Genomic DNA, 24345 nt, shown 5'->3' with positions numbered 1-24345 from the left:
TATAATCCTGACAGATGTCCATTCATCTGAAGGAGGTTCATGCAACACCCGCCCTCCTACCTGCTGATCATGCTCCCAGAGCATTTCCTTCACCTGCCTCCCCACACACTCCCCTTATGCACTCTGGGACAAATTCCCACATCCACCCAGGGCCCAACCTTTTGTTTTAACATTGCTTCTTTTAACTAAGTCATTAGTGAAAAGATGTTTAAATAGGTGGAAAAAAACACACAGAGACCCTACTACAGAAATATATAGTTTATTTATCCAAGTTCTCTTTCGACCCTTGTCCATATGCATAAATACCTTACCACAAACATCAGTGCACAGACTTCTTGGTATGTTTTTTTAAACGTACGTTACAAGCATTTTCAGGTTTCACTAGTTATTACTTTTAACAACCAATGAACAAACAAATTAGAACGGCAAATCAACTGAGCAAACACCTAGGAGCGACTGATGTATTCATTAGCAGTAACTCCCCACTGGTTTTCTTAGTGCAGGGCGGTGTTCCTGGTCGTCCTTGGGTCTTGAGAATTTCATCACCAGAGACTTTCATCATATCCGAATCCCAACCAGGTTTCCTCAGGTGACACTGCTGCAACGGTGACGCCTCCTCAAACGGCTTGAGAGCTGGGAGGTAGGCTATTTCTTCTTGCATTTCACCCTGCTGTGCGTTTTCTGGTGCCCTATCAGGTGCGAGCTCTGCGTGAAGGCCTTTCCGCACTTGCTACAGGAGTAGGGGCGCTCGCCGGTGTGAGTCCTCTGATGCCGGATGAGATGGGAGCTCTGGCGGAAGGCTTTGCCGCAGTCCGGACACGGGTAGGGCTTGGCCCCGGTGTGGGTCCGCAGGTGCTGGGAGATGGCCGAGCGGTCGTTGAAAGTCCTCCCGCACTCGTGACACACGAAGGGTCTCTCCCCAGTGTGAACCCTCTGGTGCTGCCTGAGGGAGGAGCTCTGCACGAACGCCTTCCCGCAGTCCCGACACACATAGGGCTTCTCTCCCGTGTGGATCTTCTTGTGCACCGAGAAGTACCTGGGATTCCGGAACGTCTTCCCGCATTCGCTGCACCGGCACACCTGGCTCCCTTTGTGAATTCGCGTGAAGGTGATCTGCGGGGCGTTCCGGGCGCAGGGCCTCCTGCCCCCGTCGCCGCCGCTCTCCACAGCCTTCCCGGCGCCGCCGCGCTTTGGAGGAAGCTTTACGCATGCGCCGCGTGTCCCCCTTTTAAGCCAGGGGTCGCGCTTGCGCAAGCGCTTTCTAGGAACAGCTTTCTGAAGGGAGACGCGGCCGCGGTCCGGGCCTGTGCTCGCCTGGGGTTGGGGGCTGTCCCCGGGCGGCTGCGGGGGGAGGGTATTTTCCGAAGCGAGTGTCACCGGTTTCCGCGCTGTGTCCCAGACTCCCGGGGCCCCGGCCTCCAGAGCCTCTCCTGAGGTGGAGGGCCGGGCGTCATCCGCCGAGGACCCCTCCTCCTCCTTCAGGGGGCAGGCGGGCCCCTCCTCAGGAGGTCCAGGCTGTGGCGTTAACTGCTTGCTGTCCAGGGTCGTCTCCCACCCTGAAAGAAACCCAGACGTGTGGACCGCGTTGAGAAAGTGCTGAAACGGGGCGATAATACGACATAATCAGATATCCAGAAGCTTCCTCCCGCCCCAAGTGCAGCCACGCAGGCTGGGGAGGGATACCGAAGCACTGAAGCAGCAGAGCTCAGCAGATGGCTGAGCGTCTGGGTTCTCATATCCCCTTGGAGTTTGGACAGCAAATCAGTCCTTCACTGGACCCGAGGCTGCCTCTGTCCACACCTTGCCTGCCCTTCTAGGTCTACAGCGTCAGCTAAAGGCCTGGAGGCTGCAGGGGACTCTTGAAGGCACATATAGGCCTTGCGCTGGGCCCAGAGGAGGTATAAGCCTGGACTTACAGCCTCTGGGGCATCCCAGTCCTGGGGACGGTGGCGGGGCCTTACCCACAGACACCAGGTGTCCGAAGGTCTCCAGCATCACGTCGTGGTACTCAGTGCGCTGTGTTGGGTCCAGCAGCCCCCACTCCTCCGTGCTGAAGTCCACAGCCACGTCCAGGAAGGTCACTGGATCCTGCAACGTCACACACGTGTCTCAGCAGGAAGTTCAGAGTCCTTGGTAGGTACACGAGAGGCTGGCAGGGACATTCCAACAGAGCTCACTGTGCTGGCACTCCCCAGCTTTGGGGGTTTACTGGGAAACACTGCCTGGGGCCTGTAAGAGGTCTAGTGAGTGTGTTCTGATGAAACCAGAGTCTGGGGCCCAGACTGGAGTTCCTTCACAAGGACTACAAGTGCCACAGACTGCTTCCTTTTCCCCACGACTTCCCACAGGGGACTACCCCTCGGGTTGCCTCGGGGTGGGGCAGCAGACCAGCTGCAGTATGGTCAGTCCTTTCGAGATGCTGACCAGGACTCTGGGAGTAAGAGGTCTTCCACTGCCCTAACCCAGATGGGAAGCACACTGCCCACAAGGGGCAGAGCCTGCTTGAGAAGCAAGAGGCTGGAACACCTGAATACAGCCATACCTGCCTGTACGAAGCCTGAAGCCTGCCTCAGACCAGTCGTTACACGAGACCACTTCTGTGCTCAAGCCAGGTGTCAGCCCTGACCAAGGCCATATACACACCATCACCGGCCACTTTCTGAGCCTCGACAGTCAGTAAGACAGGACCAGTCCTATTTTGTCTACAACCTGGCTCTGGTTATTTTGAAGCAAATACCAGGCTTTGTTTTAAACACCATAAACACCCAAGTCTGTGTTTCCAGAGAATGAAGTCTCTTTTGTTTTAACTGAGATCCAGCAGTCATCTGCATGCCAGGGCTCAAGGCTGCCTGCCTCTCACTTGGCCCTTCTTCTTCTTCCGTCCAGATTTCCTGACTCCAGGTCAGTGTGCCCCATCATGGTCTCCAATGACATTATGGACACTGGAGGGCAGACCTGCCGGGGAAGTCAGGACCAGAGAAGGAAAGTGCAGCACTCCCCACTCACCTCAGGCAGTGCCTTCACGGGCCAGGTAGCTGTGTCCTGCTGAGCTGCGGGAGGGAGGGGGCCGGGGGCGCCCTGGGTGGGCAGTGCTGGGAAGAGATGTCAGCACAGGGTTAGCAGGGCAAGGGCAGCCCACCTCTGGCTCTGGGATGCCTGGGGCCGGCACACACCTGCAGCTCATCCCATCAGTCCTTTCTTTGACCTGTACCCAAATCCCACTTTTGTGACCACAGGGCACTGGCGTCCCTCCTGCTGGCCCCTCTCCCTGCCTCTCCAAGGACTGTTCTGGAAGCAGGCCCTCCACTGAGGCAGCCGAGTCACCGCCACATCACCTCAGCAGCTGGCTTCACACCTTCTCCCCAAACACAGAGACCCACTGCTGGCCTCCGAGTCCTCCCTCCCTCTGTCCCCCCTCCCCACGAACGGTGGGACTTTCTCTGGCTGCCAGGACCAGACTCATTCTCTCAAACGTATCTTGATGCATTTTACCAAGTTTCTTCCACCTTAGAAAACAGCTCTGCCCAGCTCTGTGATGCTTTGACGTGACTCTCCCCATGTGTCCCCACACGATCCTTAGGCTTCTATAATGATGATGCGCTCCCCCCGCGCCCCCGCCCCCGCCACTATCACGGGGACACATGGTATGACCCAGGCTGGGCCGCCAGGCTGTTGCTTCCTCCTGGCCAAAATGACTGCCTCAGGGACAAACCCCGGCCCCCAGCCAGCCAATGAGAGCCGAAGAGGCAACTGCTGGAACATACAGGAAAGAGAAACCCCATGCTGGGAGCCCTATATGGAGACACTGTGCATTTGCGTGCAGCTCCCAGAGGAATGATATAGCAGACGACAAGCCCTGAAGATGTCTGGACTGCTGGGTCTAGCCATGCCCGAACCTGAATCACTCTGGACATTTTCAGTAAATTGTATTTCTCCCTTGAACCACTCTGTGCAAGGGTTCACAGCAGTCACACCCAAGTTCAACAGAATGCTGACCAAAAATGCAGGGTTCCTTGGAAAGCCTATTCCATTGTCTTCTGTAATACTAATTGGTTTCATTTGCCCCCGTGGTGTGACATGGACTCACTGACTTTCATCTCATGAGCTTGACAACCGTCTTCCTGGCACCTGTATTAGCTCCCTGGTTTAACAAGCTGCCATGACAGTGGCTCAAAATAACACGAATTTGCTGTGTTACAGTTATGGAGATAAGAAGTTTGATACAAACTCAAGGGGCTAAATCAAAGTGCTCCCAGGGCTGTATTCCTTCTGGAGACTTAGGGAGAATGTATTCCTTGCTCCTTCCAGTTCCCGGAGGCTCGCTGCCCATGACACTTTCCTTGTAGCACCCCTGCTTCAGCTGTCACATCTACTCTGACTCTGACCCTCCTGCCTGTCTTCCTTAGGATCCTTGCAATGACCTTGGGTCCTTCCAAATAATCCAGGTTAACCTGTCCATCTCTAGATCCTTAACGTTATCACACATGTGAAGTCCCTTGTCCCTTTCACCATGTGAGGTTCACAGGGTTCTAATGTGGATATCTTTGGGACCCTCAGCCTGCTGACCACAGCACCCCAGACTCGGTGCACGTGAAGAGACCACTCCTGCGGCTGCCAGCCCTGCTCTCTGCCCACACCTGTTTCTCCAGGAAGCCCTGTTCTCTGGATGCCACTCTCCAGGCTCAGATTCCCTCCCTCCTCCTCAAGCATCAGTCAGTCAGTCAACCATTCACTCACTCAAGAAGCATCTTTTGAGTACCGGTCATGGACACAGAAAATGGAGGTGAGCCAACAGGTGTCTGTGCTCTATAGAACTTAGCCTAATGAAAATCAAGTCTCATCAAGGCTGGATCCCCAGTACATCCCAAACTTGTACCATCTCCCTGGCCCACTGCTGCCGTCACCACTCTACCCACTGCTGTCAGATGCATGTTCACTTGTCAGACTCCCATCTTTCTTGCTAGGTTGGAGGCTTGTTGACCTCACGAGTCCATGAATCCTGTCTCAGTCATCACATTATTCACAGCCCCCAATGAGTGTGTGATGTTAGAAGCCCCTTCAGAAATACAGACACACACACCTGTGTGACTGAAGTGGACGCAGCAGGGATCCCAGGGCAAACATGAAGCACATTGTCTGCTGGCCTCCATCAGACATGTGTGGAGGGCTCAGTAAAGAACGCAGTGCCAGGGTGGGAGGGAGGTTCTAGAGGGAGGGGACATATGGATACTTATGGCTGATTTACATTGTTGTACAGCAGAAACTAACATAGCACTGTAAAGCAATTATCTTCCAATTTTAAAAAAAGGGACGCAGTGCCAGGCCCCACCCAAGAGTTTCAGCAGCTTTGAGGTAGGGCCTGAGGCCTTCCATTTCCACAAACAGGTCCAGGGATGAGGCCATTCTCAAAGTTCTTTGATCTAGTGGTAGTGACAGGTATGTCAGCAAGGAAACATCTAAAGTAGGGGTCCCCATTCCTGGGTTGCAGACAGGTACCAGCCCAAGGCCTGTTAGGAACCAGGCCACACAGCAGGAGGTGAGTGGTGGGTAAGACAGCAAAGCTCCATCAGCTGATCCCCATGGTTTCCATTACAGCCCGAACCACACCCTCCACGCCTGTCTAAGGAAAAACTGTCTTTCACAACATTCCTTGGTGCCAAAAAGGTTGGGGACTGATGATCTAAAACTGATTCCCCAAATGGGGTCGGGGAAGGGGAGGAAGCAGATGCCCTTGGCCTAGATGGAGTGGGCGCCACCCTTCTGCCACCCGTCAGGAAGGCTGGGTTCTTTTGCTCCCACCCTCGAGACACCCTCCCAGGAACAGCCATCTCCCCACCCTTCCATGGAACTCACTTTCCTCCTCAGAGATCCAGGTCACGTCCTCCACCAGGGCCACTGCCTGCCGGCAGTCCACTGGGTGCTGCGACTCCACCCATAGCCGCAGCTTCTCAGGCAGTGCGCCCAGGAACTGCTCCAGCACCAGCAGCTCCAGCATCTGGTCCTTGGAGTGCGCCTCGGGCCGCAGCCACTGGCAGCAGAGCTCCCGGAGTTGGGCCAGCGCCTCGCGGGGACCAGCCACCTCCTCAAAGTGGAAACCCCGGAACCTCTGCCGAGCCATCTCAGGATCAGCCGTAGGCTTATCCAGATGTTGAGGGGGCTCCCTGAGAACCTCTGGGCTCAGGCCCTCATCTTCAGCATACAGAGCCCGGATCTGGGCATTCCGGGGAACAGCCACCTCCTGGTTCAGGGTGAGGACTTCAACCACCTCGATGTTCATCAGGGGATTCCCAGCAGGAAAAGGATCCAACTGAGGTTCCAACTGAGCCTCAGGACACTCTGAAAGTTGAAAACAGAGCAAGACAGATGGGCAAAAAAATGCATGAAAAGTTTCGAAATGTTGTTAGCCACCAGGAAAATACAAGTCAAAAACCACTGTGAAATATCACTTCCCAGTCTCTAGGATGGCTATTATCAAGGATGGGTGGTAACAGCTGTTGGTGAGGATGTGGAAAACCTAGAACTCTTGCACACAGTAGTAGGAATACAGAATGCTACACTACTTTGCAAAACAGTCTGGTAGCTCCTCAACAAGTTACACATAGAGTTATATCATGATACACGGGTTTCAATCCAAAAGAATTCAAAACACATGTCAACACAAAAACTTGTACAAGAACGTTCACAGCAGCATTATTCAAAATTGCCAAAAAAGGAAAACAAACACCCATCAAATGATAAATGAATAAACAAAATAAGATCTATCCATATGATACATTTGTCTTTGGCAATAAAAAGGAATGAAGTTTTGATACATACTACAGCATGAATGAACCTTGACAACATTATGCTAAGTGAAAGAAACCAGACACAAAAGGCCACATATGTATGGTTCTATTTATATGAAATGTCCAAAATTAACAAATACAGAGAGACAGAAAGTAGAGTGGTTTCCAGGAGAAAGGAGAGATGAGGGGTTGGGGGGTGACGGCTTCTTTAGGATATAGAAACTATTTTGAAATGAGATCATACTGATGGTTGCACAACCTTGTGAATATAATAAAAACCACTGAACTGTTACTTTCAAAGGGTGAACTTTATGATATATAAATTATTTCTTAACACAGAATAACAACAACAACAAAAAAACCCCAAGAGACAACAAGAACTGTGTCGCTATATATGCCTGCCCATGAGGCGAACTGAACCTGATCCCACCTCCATGGGGGCCAAGAATGAAAATATCTGGGAAAGACAGGGGTGCTGGGTCTTGGCATAGAGTCCAGAGAGCATTTGCTAAACAGAATTCCAGGATGGCCCTGAAATGCTAAGGAACACGCACAAAGTAACAGGAAACAAGAGAGTTCTCTACAACTCCAAGAATAAATGCTAATTCTGAATGAGTTAAAGATTCAAAAAATAAGTTTAAAAAGGTGAATAACACAGATTATGATTTACTTTCAATTAGACTTGTTTTATAAAGACAGAAATGGCATAGCTGATATCCAGAGCAAACCCGTACTTTCACCGTTGCTATTTTAAGTATAAGTGGTTAAGCACAGCTCTACTTGGAAAGGAATTTATAGATGAACTCAAAGCCTAACAATGGATGCCTAGGAACTTTACCAGATGAATCTGCATATATCCGGGAGCCATCCAGAGGTGAAAACACAACTTCTGTGATACCCAGAGAATGAACACACAGACAATGGCCAGCCAAAATGAAAGTGAAAGTGAAGTCACTCAGTCATGTCCAACTCTTTGGGACCCCATGGACTGAAGCCTGCCAGGCTCCTCCATCCACGGATTTTCCAGGCAAGAATACTGGAGTGGGTTGCCATTTCCTTCTCCAGGGGATCTTCCAGGCCCAGTGATCAAACCTGGGTCTCTGGCAAGAGCCACCAGGCTCAGTGGTAGAGTCCGAGTCCACCTGCCAATGCAGGAGACATGGGATCCATCCCTGATCCGGGAAGATCCCACAGGCTGTGGAGCAACTAAGCCTCTGTGTCACAAATAATTAGCCTGTGCTCTAGAGCCAAGGAGTCACAACTACTGAGTCCACGTCCTACAGCCCCAGCTCCACAATGAGAAGCCCGAGCACCACAACAGAGAGTAGACCCCACTCTCCGCCCCTAGAGAAAGGCCAGAGCAGCAACAGCAAAATAAAAGTATTAAAAAAAAAAAAAAATGCTGGCTGAGGGGCCCAGTGGACAAAGCATTTACCTCAATTGGACTCATCAGTACAGCCATCCCAGCCGAGTCGGTAGGCGGAGGGGCCCCAGGAGGGCAGCTCCCGTTCCAGCCCGGAGACAGATTCTGGCCGAATGGAGCCCACGCTGAGCCTCTGATCCACCTCAGAACAGCTGTACCAGTGCCTACCCCACTTGCTATACCTCAGCGCAGCCCAGGGTTCCCAAGATCCCCACCATGCAACTGATTTGAGTACACAAAGAGTTCACAATGGACGCCTAGGAACTTTACCATACTAATCTACTTATGAGCAGGGAGCCAGCCAGAGATGAAGACGTGACTTCTGTGATACCCAGAGAATGAATACACAGATAAAGGAAAGCCAGTATAAGACAACAGAACTCGGAACTACAACTTCTGTGGCAACAAGCCCAGCTCTCAGGACTTGGTTGATAACTTCCAGTTTTTCTTTCTGACCCCCAAGCCAATACTCTCCAATCAGAACCTTCTCTTTTTTTTCACCATGATCTTCCCCCTCCCAATCTGCTTTACTCTCAGTTCAGTTAGTAAAGAATCTGCCAGCAATGCAGGAGATCCTGATTCAATTCCTGGGTCAGGAATATCCCCCGAAGAAGCGATAGGCTACCCACTCCAGTATTCTTGGGCTTCCCTTGTGGCTCAGCTGGTAAAGAATCCACCTGCAATGTGGGAGACCTGGGTTCGATCCCTGGGTTGGGAAGATTCCCCTGGAGAAAGGAAAGGCTACCCACTCCAGTATTCTGGCCTTGAGATTTCCATGGACTGTATAGACTCATTGGGTCGCAAAGAGTCGGACACAACTGAGAGACCTTCACTTCACTTCAAACACAAAGGATGGTGGTTGACCTCCCCTGCTAGGTTCAACTCTTGAGTAATAGCCTCTGCATGTCCTCTTTTGAGCGGGCTTTATTTCCACAACACTCACTTCCAGGGCAATGTGGTAAATGATGGAGTAAAACTGGAAGACACAGGGAGTATTCAAACACAGGTCAAGAAAATTGTGAAAGATCCCCTTGTGAGCATTATAAAATTCGTACGTTGATTTTAGGGGGACTATGACAACATTGGAATGTTCCTGTCACATGCAGTAAAAAGCAGAACAGGAAATTACTGTTGAAAACGAGTCCCCCTAAAAACGACTTCCCTACCGAGTTTACGCTTAACCTCTATTATCCAAAACTGTATCCCCTTTCTTGTCCCCTCTGACTTCAATTCCGGAATCCACCAGTGTCAGACGACCAAAACTGCTGTGATCGATAGCATCGTACTTTAATACAAACTGAAGCTGTCTGTCCAGGGCAAGATGAGCTAACAGATCCTGGAGCCATGGATCACCTGGCCAGAGACGTCGTGATAAGTCATCTCCAACTGTGCGACGCTATGGAGCCTACCAGGCTCCTCTGTCCATGGGGGTTCTCCAGGCAAGAATACTGGAGCAGGTTGCCAAAAAACAGGATTAAGAAATGTCCAGAAAAAAAAAAAAAATTATTAACCCCAGCCTCTCCAATCTTTCCCTTTAAAACACTCCTAGGATTTGTCTCCACATAATAAACCTTTACTTTGCTGCAAACTCCCGCTGTTGGAGTTTGGCTTTCTATGCCTGGCGCACACGAGGTCAGTTATATTACTGTGGAGTAACTGCAGCTGCTTAAAGAAAAAAAATCTGAAAGCGACTAGGAGTAGCGGCTGCTTGTTCGCTGTCTCCGTGCTTTCCCTTGCCGTCTGTGGCCACCCAAGCACCTGCCGCCTATGTCGCCGCGCACTTAGCTGCGGCGGCTGCGGAGCTGGTTTTGGTAGAGCCCGTGCCCATACCAGACGACTGTGTACGAAGTGCGCCCGACCCCTCCTCCCAAGGGTGAAGAATTTAGATGCCCACGCTCCCTTCACAACCGCACCAGCTCCTCTCCAAGTTCTAGGAGCTTAGGACCGCGACTTCCGGCCTGGACGGAAATGCGTCATGCTCCCGCCGCACTACAACTCCCAGGAGCCTCCAAGTCGTGCGACTTCCGGCGCCGCCATGTTGAGGCTTTGGGTTTCTCTGAGGCCTTTGGCAGGATTGCGGCTCACTCGCCTCTCACCTCTTCCTTTCGCGTTCCCTTTCCCGGTCTCCCTGGGTCAGTGCGGCGGAGCCTCCATACACACCTTCCCGAGCTGCAAGTCTGTCTTGTTGGGTGACGTTGGGTGTCGGGAGCGCGGCCACTTTGCTCGAGAGTAACGAGCACCTGGATTCCCGACCCATTTTCCTCCCCCGCTCCCACATTCTTTCCTTGTCTCCTTTGGGCTTTTTTGTCCTCCTTTCTCCGAATTTTCTGATTACACACCTCGACTGGGCAGCGGCCTCCACGGACCTCACGGGTTTTGCCCGTTGCTGGCGCGTAGTGAGTCAGCTCGGAGTCACGAGTCGCCCGGTGCCAGCTGGGGCCGCTCATCCAGACTGGCCTTGGGCGCTCCAGGGTTGAAAAACAGCTCCTGGGCCACGCTGTCACGTAATGGCCGCTGCCCGGTCACTCCTTTCCTACTTTTAAAGGATTTTTTCCTTGATGAAAATCATGACAGACATTTGACCTTCCATTTCCAAACCCTTCCCCCAACTTCCTCTCAAATAAGGCTTTGAGTTAGCTTCATGTGGATGCTTGCCTGCCTTAGTTCATACCTGCGTTATCTTGAACATTTTTTTAGTTCCCTTCCTGTTCCTCAGGATTCTGGAGGCTTATTCCCGCCTCGATGGACATGAGTTGAGTAAGCTCTGGGAGTTGGTGATGGAAGGGAAGCCTGGCGTGCTGTAGTCCATGGGGTCGCAAAGCGTGGGACCCGACTGAACGACTGAACTGAACTGATTCCCGCCTCCCCGCCCAGTCATTCTTGACTTGAAAGCACAGTTTTTTTCTTTTAATTACAGCTCTTAAGGCTTGGAATTTCTCTCTGAGGATAACAAGGTGGGGCTCCCTAGGGGCTCCGTGCTGGGCCACAAGCACCATTTTGAGCAATAATCATGCATGACACTTAAAAACCTTAATTCTCCAGATTGCTTAATAGCTTTTTACTTTATGAAATTTCCGTGTTTTATTCCTTGGTTAATCAGAGGAATTTTTATTTAGTGCTTTCTCCCTTAAAAAAAATTTTTTTTTTTTTGGTATTCTACTTCATTCTCTCTAACCTCACCCCTTCTTTAATCTGGGCCATATATTTACTTCCTCCTTATCGTTGTGGGCACCAGGGTGTTTTCCTTTGTTGCTGAATCCAGTGTATCCGCCCTCTCTCTGCTGTAGCAACCCTTCAGGTGGACACTGGTTATGCAGTTATCATAAACACCTACTGGATGCTGTGCAGTACCTGAAATGGCCGCGGGTAAGTGTCACTCCAGGCACCTCAGTCCTCTGTCTCATCTCAGGAACAACTCCCCAATCCCTCTAAAGGGAACCCTCAATGCTGTCTGTATTGGCCCCACTTGACAGAAAAATGAAAGCTCTGTGTAGGCTGAACCTGGATCCACACCTCACTCAGGCGGGGCTGACTAACCTACCCATCTGCCTTGGGAGCTGCATAAAATGATTCCTCAGCCACAAATCCCAAGTGCTGGCTTTCAATCCACCAGCTGAAAAACCCCCGGGGGTGGGGGGTGGGGTAGGATTGGGGAATTTAGTCCCTGCCACCTGCAATTCCCTATCTAGCTAGGGGGCTATTTTACAAACTCACTGAGCCTTTGGGCAAGGGGCTTAATCCTTCTGGGCCTCAGTTTCCCCACCCTAAGTGAATAGGGACCTCAAGGCAGGTACTGGGGAGTTGTAAAGGCTGATGGCAGTCGTTGTTTTCTTCTCTCATGCTCTCTCTGCTACCTTCAGGTAAGCTGTCTGTCTCACAGTGCCCAGTTTTCTAGTGAAAGCTTTGCTACAAGACCACAAAAATAATAGTAACTAATTACAATGTCCTTCTGTGAGCTTGTTGAGGGTGCAGGGGCAGCTCCCCTCATCCCTGTTGCACCTTCCCTTTGTCTAGGATGCCCTCAGCTCATCCTGTCTCGTCCTTTCCCCATTTCTTACTCCTCAGCTCTGGACATCTTGCTACATCACCTTCTAAACGTGTCTCCCCTCACTGGCCTGCTGAGGCTGCTAACTGGGTCTCATGCATTGGAAACTCCTAAGCCAAGCCCAGAGGAGGATGTGCCAAAGCTGTTGATGATCATTACACAGTCGGCCTTCAAATCAGTAACAGCAGCTACCATTTCATGAAACCCTCCAAGGACCTACCTGGGCTTTTACAACACCCCAGCCCCATTAAGCAAGTGACCAACTTTTACACAGATCCACGCTGGGAGAGGCTAAGAATCTGCAGAAGGGAGCACCTGGGAACCAAACCCTGTTCTTTCATGCCTTTTATACCAAAGAGGGCTTCACATAGCTACAATCTTTTCCTCAAATGTGCCCAAGAGTGTCTCATCCAGAAGTCACTGCACTTGCTACCTGCCTGCCAGGTGATGTCTTTCCTAACATCTCTGCTTCTCCTTCCCCATCCAGCTCTCAGGTCAGATGTCATCTAGGAGCTATCTTCCCACCCAGTTCTGAACTAGTATTGCCCAGCCATGCTTCCCCATTCCTGTATCTTCCCCATATATATACTCTATATTGTTTCATTTTTCTTCATACCATTGATTGCCACCTTTAAGTATCTGGCTCATTAATTTCTCTCTCCACCCTCTCTAGAACAGCACTGCTCAGTGGAACATTCTTTGGTGAAGGGAATATTCCAGATCTGCACTGTCCAATGTAGTAGCCATTAGCTGCAAGTGACCAGTGAACATTGGAAAGGCCAGCACAACTAAGGAACTGAACTGGTAAGTTTGTTTTAGTAGGTTTACATTTACTCAGCAACACAGGCTAGTAGCTTCTCTGGAATGAGTGTAAGCCCAGTGAGACAGGGGCCTTTCCACCCTGTTTATCATGGTGACCCTTCCCTATAACAGGACTTGGCATTTTGGCAGGTTTGTTCAGGAAGTATTTGTTGACACAGCAGAGCTTCTAAGTGCTTTGATGAACAGTGCACCAAGACATTGGGCCTTTCAAAGGCTTATGCTTGCCCATATTTCAAATTTCAGGAAATCTCATTGGTACTGAAATTGTGTCCATCTGTAAGTTATCATGGGAAGACAGCCGCTGCTGCAAAGTTCCCATCTTGTACTTGGGAGCCTAAGCAGGTCATGGGGTAAGAGGACCTTGGTTTAAACCCCCACCTGCTTCTTCCCAGACAGGCCAGGTCAGGGACTTGCCTTCATGCTCCCACAGGATGAATGGGGCTGTGGAGTTTCTCTGGGGCTGCTGGCTGGAATAATTATAGGACTTAAGAAAGGGACTTCATGCACTTCTAGCCTTTTAACCCCTCAAAAGAAGTCAGTGTTTTTACATACTTAAGTCTTACATGGCCCTCTAACATAACCTTCTCCAAATAGAGCCTGCTCATTCCTTACCAATTTATTCTTAGGTTCCATTTCAAAAAAGTATCAATAACAAAGTCTTTCCTCTATGTTGAAGTGGTTATTTCTGCTTTAAGCCACAAGTATTAAGTTTCTGTATTTTATACTCTGTTGTAAGTGCTCAACTCTATTTCAGAGGATACTTTTTTTTTAAACACATTATCTAAAAATAGATAAAATAGGTGTTCATTATTACAAGCTACAGATATTTTCTCCTTTTCATATTTTTCTCATTTTGTGCTTTAGTGAGAACAATGCTATGTATAGGTTGCAGAAAGAACCTGTTAACAAAGCACCTAGTGTTCTGTCATTGAGTAGCTCATGTTCTGTGGAAACCTATCTTTTAATAGGAAGCTAGAAAATATTCACTGCCTGGGTTAATACAGAGATACAACTAATTATCTACTTTGTTCTTAAGAAAAAGTTGGTTTTAACATTTCTCTTGGGCCAACTTTACACTTTTCCAGAAATCTTTCCATCTTATTGTTTGTTCATTCCTGTACTTAACAAATACTTACTGAGCACCTATGCTATGTCAGGAGCTGGTGACACAGCATGAAGATGACAGTCTTCCATTTTATGAGCATAGTTACTGGCAGGACCTCTGAAAGTGGAAGGTCACCCTCCCACCCAATTTCCTTCTCTGGAGACAATCACATCCTATAGTTTCTATATTCTCCCAATGGTAACAATTGGTATATTAATACCTGGTGTATGTTTGCATGTATATTTTTAAGTGGGAAAAAAAGACATTGGTATCCTGTATGTCTGTACACCTTTATATACATTAAGGTGGACTTCCCTGGTGGCTCAGATGGTGAATCTGCCTGCGATGCAGGAGACCCAGGTTTGATCCCTGGGTTGGCAAGATCCCCTGTTGAAAGGAATGGCTACCCGCTCCAGTATTCTTGGCTGGAGAATTCCATGGACAGAGGAGCCTGGCAGGCTACAGTCCATGGGTTGCAGTCGGACAGGAGTGACTAACACTTTCACTTCACACGTTCACGTTATCTATGTTAAAAGGTATATATTTGTAAGAAACAAATATCTCTTGGTGATTGTTTCATATCAGTACATAAAGCTGGCTTATTCTTCATTCTTTGGCCATACCACATGGCAAGGGGATCTTAGTTCCCCAACCAGGGACTGAACCCACACCCCTTGCAATGGAAGAGCTGAGTCTTAACCACTGGACCATCAGGGAAGTCCCTAGCAGGCTTATTCTTTGACAGTTGTTTAAAACACTATAATGGGAACATGTATTGCTGAATATCTACATAGTTTCTTTTCTCTGTATAGGTTTTTAACTTGCCACTTATTTATTCTTATCTATCCAGAAAATGGGCTCTTTTTTTCTTCTTCATTTCTGACTTACTACTGCTTTTATCTTATTTTTCCTCAGGACTCTTAGTTTTTTTTCTCCTCAAAAAAAGGTTTGAGTCCAATGCTTAGTTCATTTACTTTCCTTCTTTTTCAGTTAATAGTTTAAGCACTTCGGGTCTTGAAATTACTCCGGAGACTGTACCTAGACACTAGGGAAAGTGGTCCTCAGATAATAGGATTAAGGTTACATGGGTCCTAGAGAGCAAATGGATGGTAACAGAGAACATGAAGTATTCTTGAATAAAGACTGCACAGTATGTGACCACACCGTGATAGGCTGGATTCCTGCCAAAACATGTTTGATAGCCATTCAAGGTTATAGACTTTTGACCTTGTCCCCAGGAATGTGACCACTTCAAAGTTCTTTGTAGCACTATTTTAAGATTTCTTTTATCATCCTCTTGGAGCCTGGCCTAGTCTTCAGACTCTCCTGTTTGAAGATTTCCTCATCTCTTGTAATTTTTCCAACTGTTTATTCACTCAACGGTTTCCTGAGCTGTAACGTCAGTTATTTCCTAGCAACTGGGGACATGTGAAGGAAACTGAAATAAGGATGCCGGGCTCACTCGTGCTACTTAACATTTGTTCTAGATTTTCAGATAAGATAATAGAATCCAAATTGGAGAAACAGAACCTGTTTTACTATATATTCATACAGTTGACCCTTCACATCTGTCTATACTTCACAATTTTATTGTATTTTTTTAAAGTAGCATGGAGGGCTTCACGAATGGCCTGTTATCCTTGCACAGGGGCCATGCTAATCCTGTGTTGTTCCAATTTTAGTGTGCATGCTGCCGAAGCAAGCACTGTACTGCACCATTTTATATAAAGGACTTGAGCATCTAGATTTTGGTATCTGTAGGAGTCCTAAAACAATCCCCCATGGATATCAAGGGATAGCTGTCCTAATGTGATCAAGGTTTTAGAGTTTGTCTTTCTTATGACAATCTGGTGTAAAAACAGAATGAGACATTTCATTTGTACTATTCCGTGTGGGTCTCTTCAGTCTGTTTTTCTGTTCTGTCAAACAAGGGGAGAGCTAAGATGAATGATCTGCCTGCACAGATTACATTGAGAATCTGCTCTCATATGAGTCCTCTGATGCTGAACACAATGAGGACTCCTACTGAAGGGCTTCTGGTCAGTGGGTTCTGTGACTCCTCATGCCTAACATTGATTACATTCTCAGACACTCTTCAATATCTACTTCTATGATATTGAAAACAGCTATTTATGAAACCTCTCCGCAGCAACTATTTCCCTGTGATTTCAGAGTTCTCAGATACAATGATTTGATGTAAGAACTTTTCCAAACAGAATACAACTGGAATTTTTTGTCTAGTATGAATTCTCTCAAATCAGGCTATAAGCATTTCCTGCTATGATTCCTGGGATTTCTTCCGTTTGAGTTCTCATATTGAAAAACACATGATGAAAAGGACTTCCTCCATTTGAGGTTTTTCCATGTGAGTCTCCTCTGTAAGCTGAGCTAAAACTAGGTTTTCTCACACTAAACATATTTACTCTTGTTCCTGAAAGAATTATCCTTTGTATAAAACGAATAATTTCCTACATCCCCCACATGTTGATTTTATAGCCCATGTGAGTCCTCTCAGGCTACACAAAAAATCTTGAGAAGAATTTCCTTCTATTCCTCTCAACAATACAATCTTCTTGTACTAGCCTTTTTTTCCTACTAATGTCTATACTAATTTGAGTTGCCACATTCATATTTGCAGGGCTCTTTTGCTTAAATTCTTGACAAACCAAAAAAAATGTAACTGTCCTGCAAGCTTTCCTACAATCATGACCTTCAAAATAGTGTCTTTATTCCATTGCATTGTCCCTAATGTTTGAATCTATATAGATTATGTCTCAAGATATTCCACCCAAGCCACACATATGGTAGGTAATACTTTCTTGAAAGAACATTGAGTGAGAAGGCTTAAGATGTGAGTGCCATCAAATATTTCTCCACACTTATCTTCACAGCATCTTTTCAAATTAGTGCCTTCTTGAAGATTAATTCCATGTCTTAAGCATTTACCCAGGTTCCTTTCTACTTCAGCCACTGTCTGTGCTGCCATTTTTGCTGTCATGGAGAACTAAGACACATGCAAACTGGGCTGTATTAGTGAGGCCTAGCTTTTGTTCAGTTCGTTCTCTGCCTTGAGGAGAGGCACAGCTACATTAGCGCTGGGAGAAAGGGACCACTGAAGGAGATATTCTCTTAACAGTAAGCAGGCCATTCCAAACACCTCAGACTCCCATGTTTTTATGCACTGCCTGGACCTCAGACAGGGGCATGCCACTGGCTTCACAGACCTTTACATGGGTGTGACCTTTACTAAGACCTTTACTAAGTCGCCTCCTATTCATACTCCATTAATAGAACCAGTCAGGACATGGTACAGTTGCAAAAATATGTGAATTTAGGTGGAAGCTATTAGGTAGTTCTTTGTATGATTCATCTGTTTGCTTAAAATTATTTCAACATAAAAAGAAAAGCCAAAGAAAACATATTTCCACCCTTCAAAAGTCTTGGCCTTTACCAGACTTCCATGTCACTGACCAATGCCAAAAAGTCCAGAGTAGTGGTACCTCTGTTTTCAGTTCAGTCGCTCAGCTGTATCCGACTGCGACCCCATGGACTGCAGCACGCCGAGCTTCCCTGTCCATCACCAATTCCTGGAGCTTACTCAAACTCATGTCCATTGAATCGGTGATGCCATCCAACCATCTCATCTCTGTTACTGTATTTTAAAAATGAGATACTGATACATTTTAAAAGTGTGCATGAAAAATGCATATAAATACATACATTACAAGGAACAGTCACAAGAAATCCCTTGAAGCCTTCACCTGTGAGCAGTTCTTTGTAGCTTCCTTTCCGTGCCCTCCTGGTCAGTTACTCAACTGGCCGCATTGGATCCACCTCACATAGAGAGGAGCCAGCTTCTCCCAGCCCTGTTGGTACTCTCTTGGGGGCAGATATTAACCACCTCTTCCCTATCTGCTACCACCGCAGCCCCCCGCCTGCTGGCGTCTGTGCCCTTCTGTCCTCAGAGAGCTGTAAAAAGCACAGCACACACCTACTCAAGGAAGATCAAACCCCCCTGACAGTGGAGGCCCCAAACTTAACTCGCCTATCAGTACACCTCAGTTACTTCCTTCCAGCCTAATAGGTGACTTTCCATTCCCAGAATGTGCCACCCTTGCCCCATTCTCAGGGTAACCCCAGTGGCGTTTCTGCACCAGGAAACGAAGCTCTTCGCTTCTATTCTTGCCCGTCACTGCCGACTTTCTGTTCTATAGGCATTGGCTTAAAATCTTCGCCCTGCAGTGTCCCCTGACGCCACCTCTAGAGTAATTCCCTGTTGCTCCCTGCTTTACACCATGTTCTTTTTCTTCTCTGTCCATACCACTAGTTAACTGGCCTTTACCCAGTTAGATCTGTGTAGCGTGTTGGTAGAAGGTGCTCCTCTGTTAGACGGAGGAGTCTACAATCAAAGGGATTACACTAGGTCTTTGGCTTACTACCAAGTACATACTTTCTCTTTTTTATATTGCATAGGACACAAGGGGCCTTCTACAAATATTTCTAAGGTCAGGGGGAGACAGTGGAGAAAAAACATCACATAAAGGATTCTTTGTGACGAAGCATAAACATGTTAGGCACCTATCACCCCAGGCCTAGCTTGTAACACAGGATCTTTTGTTCTAGGACACCACCCCTGAAAAGCCAGCCTTTCTGACGTGCAGAACCATAAGTGCCCAATGACCCCCATGGCAGCTAGATTCAGGAAACTGCTAGATCATCCAGAGGTGCATGGCTGGAAGGTCGTCATCACCAAAGATGCAGGCCAGGTACAGATTTCACAGCTGGACACTGAAAGTTCCAGGTAGTTCCAGAGCCACTTGCATTAAAGCACAGAGAACAAAGGGGAACACAAGAAGTTCTCCTTACAAAGCCAGCACACTCTGATACAGAAGTGTCCAAAAATAACAAGCATAAAGAAAACCATCCACCTCCCCAATATAATTTATGAACACTGATGCAGAAATCCTAAAAGTTAATAGACATCAGGATATTACAACAGGGGCACATCTATAATTATGTCACTGTTAACTGTTCAAATCAGAAAATCTCCATGATCACCTTGGAGGGCTTTGGAGGGGGAAAATTGGGGCTCTTACTAATTTTCATTTACTAGAAAGGGTGAGATGACTGTTCCTTTATCCAGATAAAAAGTGATACGAATCAAAGCAGAATCCAGAAACTTTCCCTTTTAAGTTAGAGACCAGATACTTAAAATCATCACATTCTCAGCCCAGTGTTTTGGAAGCAGTAGCTGTGAGGAATGTAATTACCTCCTCACCTACCTTGAATGCAAAAGAAATAAAATAATAATACTTTATACTTGCCAATAATATGACTCCGTACTAAGAAAATTAATGATAACCTAAGAAAACTGTTACAAATAAGAATTTAGCAGCAGGATAGGTTCATCTGCAGCAACTACGCAGGACTGCAAGGGAGGAGTAACCTGAGCAGATAAGATAGCAATGGAGGGAATGCCCAACCGCACGTGGAAAGCCTGCCCCTTGTACACCTGAGCCGGAAGGTGACAGACCAGTTCTGATCAAATTTCTGAATGAAGTTAAATGTAATATACATCCTAACAGCATTTTCTCAATGAATCCTGACAAGCTGATGGTAGGTATTCATCTGGTTGAGAACAAATAATAGGTTTTTTTAATTAAAAAATAAAAGAGGGCCTACCGTTTATCCAAGATTGTTATAAAGCTACAGTAAGTACAGTAATACGGTGTTTACTAAGATACCGACAGAGATCAAGGCACCATAAGGGGCCAAGAAGGCCTGCATGCAACAAACAGTGACTATGAGAGGATATAGATGGTGTTCCAATAATCAGAAAACGGCATTGAAAAAACTTGTGCCCCACACCAATTACACAAGGAACCCAGTACACGAAACAGCTAAACAAAACCCAAAAGTACCAGAATAAAGTATTTGTACAATCTGCCCATGGATGGCATGAAACCTAGATTAGGAATAAAGACAGATCTGAAAGAAAAAAATCTGAAATCATAAAACTTTATGGAGACTAAATAAAGGTAGGAGATAGATATTGGACTGTTAACCTGCAGTGTTACTATCCGTAATATATAGTAGGGTCCTCCCCACCACCACACACACAAGACAAACCAACAGAGGAAAAAAAAAGGAAAATAGAAAAACTCACAAAAGCAAAAGTACAAATAATCTGTAAACTTAGAAACCAAACTGAATATATCTTTTCCTATCAGATCTGTAACCCTTAAAAACAGGACTATAAGTCACCATCTATCTTACGCAGCTATATGTATTTTAAAGGAACTTAAGACAACAACTTGTTGCTACCAAATTTTTTCACTTACATCTTGGTTGATTCTACATTCTATTTCTAGAAATGCTATCTACACAAAAAACCCAACTTGATTGTGCAAAAAACTGTATGCAAGGATTTTTTTTTTTTTGCAACCACTTGAATGTCCATCAAGAGAAAAAAGTAAAAGTCAAGTCTACACTGCATGTGTGAATGAATGATGCAAATCTGTCTCCACTGAGTATGGTCACCCCCCACCAAAACATAAACTTACATAAAATCTGGCCAAAGCCACACACCAGTTACTGGAGATTACAGAAGGGAAGGGCAGTAGACCATGAGTGAAGCAGGGTGAGGACGCCCCTACTGCCAACCTGGCACCAGCAAGAGGTTCCCATTCAGCCAAGCAGTGCCCCCCTGACTGAAGCCAAGGAAAATGCAGAGCTTGATTCAGCATGTTTGCAGCTACTCCTCACAACACCCCACTAGGGGTTTTCCCCATCCACCTCCTTTGCTAAGACACTAGTTCCTGCCTAACCAGGACTCCCACACCAGGACTCCCATGTGCCTGGTTCTCACCTGAAAAGGTGTCTTGAGGAATTCCTCTCTCCACCGACCACAGCTCTTCCTCTTCCTCTAACTGAGATACCACATCTGGCTTGGAAAGCTGATGTTCTGCCCAAGGGAAAAGAGACAGTGCTTGGGGGTCTGTGTTCGGGAGAAAGTACTTTCCTGCTGTAGCAATTCTGTCCCTGTGTTCTCCCTGGTAGAAACGGCTTCTGGTCTAGGGCAGTGTTGCTAACTTCACCCATCCCCTTTGCCATCTGCTTCCTTTTCTGGGTTCTCTTGACTGTAAAGGAGGTAGTGGGACTTGGTTCTGGTCAGTAAAACACTAAGGGAAGTTTGTCAGCTGGGGGCTTATTGCATTTTTGTTTGTTTGTAAAGTGTGCCAGCTATAGAAAGAGAACTAGTCAGGGCTGCCCTGGCTTTACTTTCTGCCTTAAACTTGGATGGACATAATGCTTGGCATCAGTCAGGCCCATGCTAACCTAAGAATGACAACTTCACGCTAACCATGCAGAGATGGAAGGGAGCAAGGCCTTTGATGATACACCTGAGCTGTCAGACACTGACACCACGTTCTGGAATTCTTGTTACAAAAATAGTAAGCATCCATCAGCAGTTGGAAACATCCCTGATAGGCCCACATCCCTGGTATTGAACACCTCTGAGGGGTGGACTACGTAAAGTTTCAAAAGTTATTTGTAAAGTTGCCCTTTCCCTCAGGCTCCAGGGCCTTGACCCTTGAACTCAGATCCCTGCAGACTGAGCCAAAGCAGACACACACTTCAAAGGCACCACATTCGGGCTGCAAAGCACAAATCTTTATTGACACAGAGGCCATCCTTACCCACTGAGACCAGGTTCCTGTAGTTCTCCAGCATCACCTCCCTGTACAGGGACTTCTGTTCGAGGTCCAGCTTTCCCCACTCATCTGGGGTAAAACCCAAGGCCACATCTTCAAAGGTCACTGGTTCCTAAAACCCACAGGTGCCTGTTCAGCTAGGGCCTGTTGTCACCCATGCTGACAGGAGGAGGAGGAGGAGGGTGACTGACCACATGTAGGCACAATTAACAAGGTGACTCGAGCATTCCAGATATCTCATCACGAGTTCCTGAATTTGAAACAGCAAACCCAAGCTTGATCCCATCAGGTCACAGCAAGTAGGACAACCCATGAGGTCAGAAAACATTGTTCATTCTCTGAAAACCTTTCCACTTCTTAGTAACCTGAGGATTCCAACAGTGATATCAGGTGTATCCTTTCTCCTACGGAATTCCGTGAGCTAAATCACCACACTTCAGCCTTTAGCCTCCATCCACTGGCTATTCTGCTGCTACCTTCACCTATCAGGGCTTCATGCCCATCTCGCGCTTCACCCAGTGACTAAGCTTTAATTCCAAAGTACTACTGAAAGCTAAGTGAAGCCTGATTTCTGCTTACACCTGCCAATGGCTTTCCCCGCTCCGTTTAAAAGATAAATTAGAATCCCCCGCGATTTGTCCTCTATTTGCTCCCTTGGAAAGCTAAGCAACTTGCTATCCCTCTGCCCACTAGGGTCTCTCCTCCTACAGTCCCCCACCCCTTACCTAGATGCAAGGGGGCCTGGAGGCACCCCAGGGAACGCGTGTGCCTGCATCACCCCTCCACCCCCGCTCCCAAATCCAGCGGTAGACTCTGAAATTTATCAAGAAACCTCTACTCACACGGAACCAATCCGTCGGAAGCCCGGAGGCCATAACTTCCTCTTCCTCAACGAGTCCCGTGGGAGTAGGCAGAGTCCTAAGAAGGTCGAATTTGGGAGGTGGAAGGGGCGTGAGGGTTAGATCAAGGCCCCCGCCCCCTCGGCCCAATCTACAGGAAATGACAGATCTAACTCCAACCTCGGAAAATGCTCTAAAAAGTCGTCTCCACCTGTTCTCAAACACCCAGAGGGGCAATTTCCCAACCTCCTCACCCAGATGGAGTCGGCGCCTTACCCAGCCCGCAAGCGCCCGGATGGGGTTGCCCCGCCTCGCGCCCCTATGGGCCCCGAGTCCCCGATTCACTGCCCTAAAGGCCCCACGGCGGAAGGACGGCAGACGAGGCTGGCTCTGGGCTCCTGCGATTGGCGGGGTAGGGGCCGCAACTGGGTGCTCCCCGCGGAGCAGCCCTGGAACACAGCCCCCGACGGGCGCAGGTTTCGCGCCACACTCACCCTGCGCGCGCGCGCCACACAATGGCGCCTGTCAGCCCCCAGCGAACTGCGTCAGTGCGTCCATTTGGACTACGACTCCCAGAAACCCCCGCGGCGCGGCGCACCCCACGTTGTGGGCGGCGGAGATCTTGGCGGCCAACTCGGGGCGGTAGGCGAAGCCCCGGGCGCGGAAAGAGTGCCCTTGGTGATCCCGCTGGACAGGAGGAGGCCTTCGAGGGGCAAGTCGGTCCGCTGGTGGGTCCCAGCACCTGCATGGGCGGCGACGCAGGCTGAGAGGGAGGCTCGCCAAGCCTCGAGGGCTGCAACGCGTGGGACGAATGGGAAATGGAGAAAGGGAAGGCATGGGAGGGGCAGGGCCGGAAGTGCTGAGGGGCGGGGCGAGCTTCTGACACCAAACGTAGAGAGAGGAGGGGCGGGCCGGAAGTGCCTTGAGGCAGCGGTAAAGTTGGTCCCCTTAGGCTCAGCAGTCAAGAGTTGGCCTGCAGTGCAAAAGATACAGAAGACGCGAGTTCGATCCCTCGGTCGGCAAAATCGCCTGGCGCGGGAAATGGCAGCTCACTTCAGTATTCTTGCCTGAAAAATTCCATGGACAGAGGAGCCTGATGGACTTCAGGCCAAAGGTTCCCATACAGCTGAGCACAAAGTCCTGCTAAGTTTCGGGAAAGAGGATACTATGTGTGTGTTCACACCTAAGGGAGAGGAAAAGGGGTCGGGTTGGGCCGGTGGGACGTGTTCTGAAAGCGGGACTGAAATCCTCCCGAGCTCCTGGGAGGAAAAGAGGTAAAGGGCCTGCCGTGAATTGTGCGGGTGTTAGTCGCTCATCGTGTCCAGCTCTTTGCGACCCCATGGACGGTAGCCCGCCAGGCTCCTCTGTCCGTGGGATTTCCCAGGGAAGAATACCGGAATGGGTTGCCCGGGGATCCAGGGGATCATCCCGACCCAGAGATGGAATCCGGGTAGATTCTTTATGGTTTGAGCCACCAGGGAAATGTGCAGAGGGTGAGGCTACATGTCCTGCAGGCCCAGGGAGGGGAATGGGGTCAGGACTAACTATCTACTCAAGTTGTGAAGAGAAGGGCAGAGCAAGTGGAACCCAGGCAGCAGAGTGGAGGGAGGA

The 24345-nt window shown here is 48.3% G+C and overlaps 1 protein-coding gene and 1 non-coding gene across 2 annotated transcripts; both read right to left on the bottom strand.

Moving 5' to 3' along the window:
• Positions 1 to 243: 243 nt before the first annotated feature.
• Positions 244 to 24126, bottom strand: ZNF274 (zinc finger protein 274). Its single transcript, XM_061386559.1, has 8 exons — positions 23229 to 24126; positions 22738 to 22813; positions 21881 to 22007; positions 21049 to 21144; positions 5854 to 6336; positions 3007 to 3092; positions 1962 to 2088; positions 244 to 1556 (listed from the first exon to the last, which is right to left on the bottom strand). Exons 1-8 carry the CDS (start codon positions 23480 to 23482, stop codon positions 646 to 648), a joined length of 2160 nt encoding a protein of 719 aa, XP_061242543.1. The 5' UTR covers positions 23483 to 24126; the 3' UTR covers positions 244 to 645.
• LOC133231239 (U6 spliceosomal RNA) lies at positions 15785 to 15886 on the bottom strand. The gene has a single exon (XR_009731111.1). It is a non-coding gene; the product is annotated as a U6 spliceosomal RNA (small nuclear RNA).
• Positions 24127 to 24345: the final 219 nt, after the last annotated feature.

The sequence above is a fragment of the Bos javanicus genome, chromosome 18, assembly GCF_032452875.1.
Source record: "Bos javanicus breed banteng chromosome 18, ARS-OSU_banteng_1.0, whole genome shotgun sequence".
Classification (NCBI taxonomy): Eukaryota; Metazoa; Chordata; class Mammalia; order Artiodactyla; family Bovidae; genus Bos; species Bos javanicus.
Note: the sequence above shows the minus strand (reverse complement) of the source record. Positions and strands in the feature narration are given on the sequence as shown.

What these genes read in the sequence shown, in the direction of transcription:
- ZNF274 (XM_061386559.1), bottom strand. Translation starts at nt 23,482, where the DNA reads ATGCAGGTGCTGGGACCCACCAGCGGACCGACTTGCCCCTCGAAGGCC. An exon ending in GTGTGGCGCGCGCGCGCAGG is followed by an intron (nt 22,814 to 23,228) that starts GTGAGTGTGGCG and finishes CGACCTTCTTAG; the next exon opens with GACTCTGCCTACTCCCACGG. An exon ending in TCCTCAAGACACCTTTTCAG is followed by an intron (nt 6,337 to 21,048) that starts GTGAGAACCAGG and finishes TTCAACTTTCAG; the next exon opens with AGTGTCCTGAGGCTCAGTTG.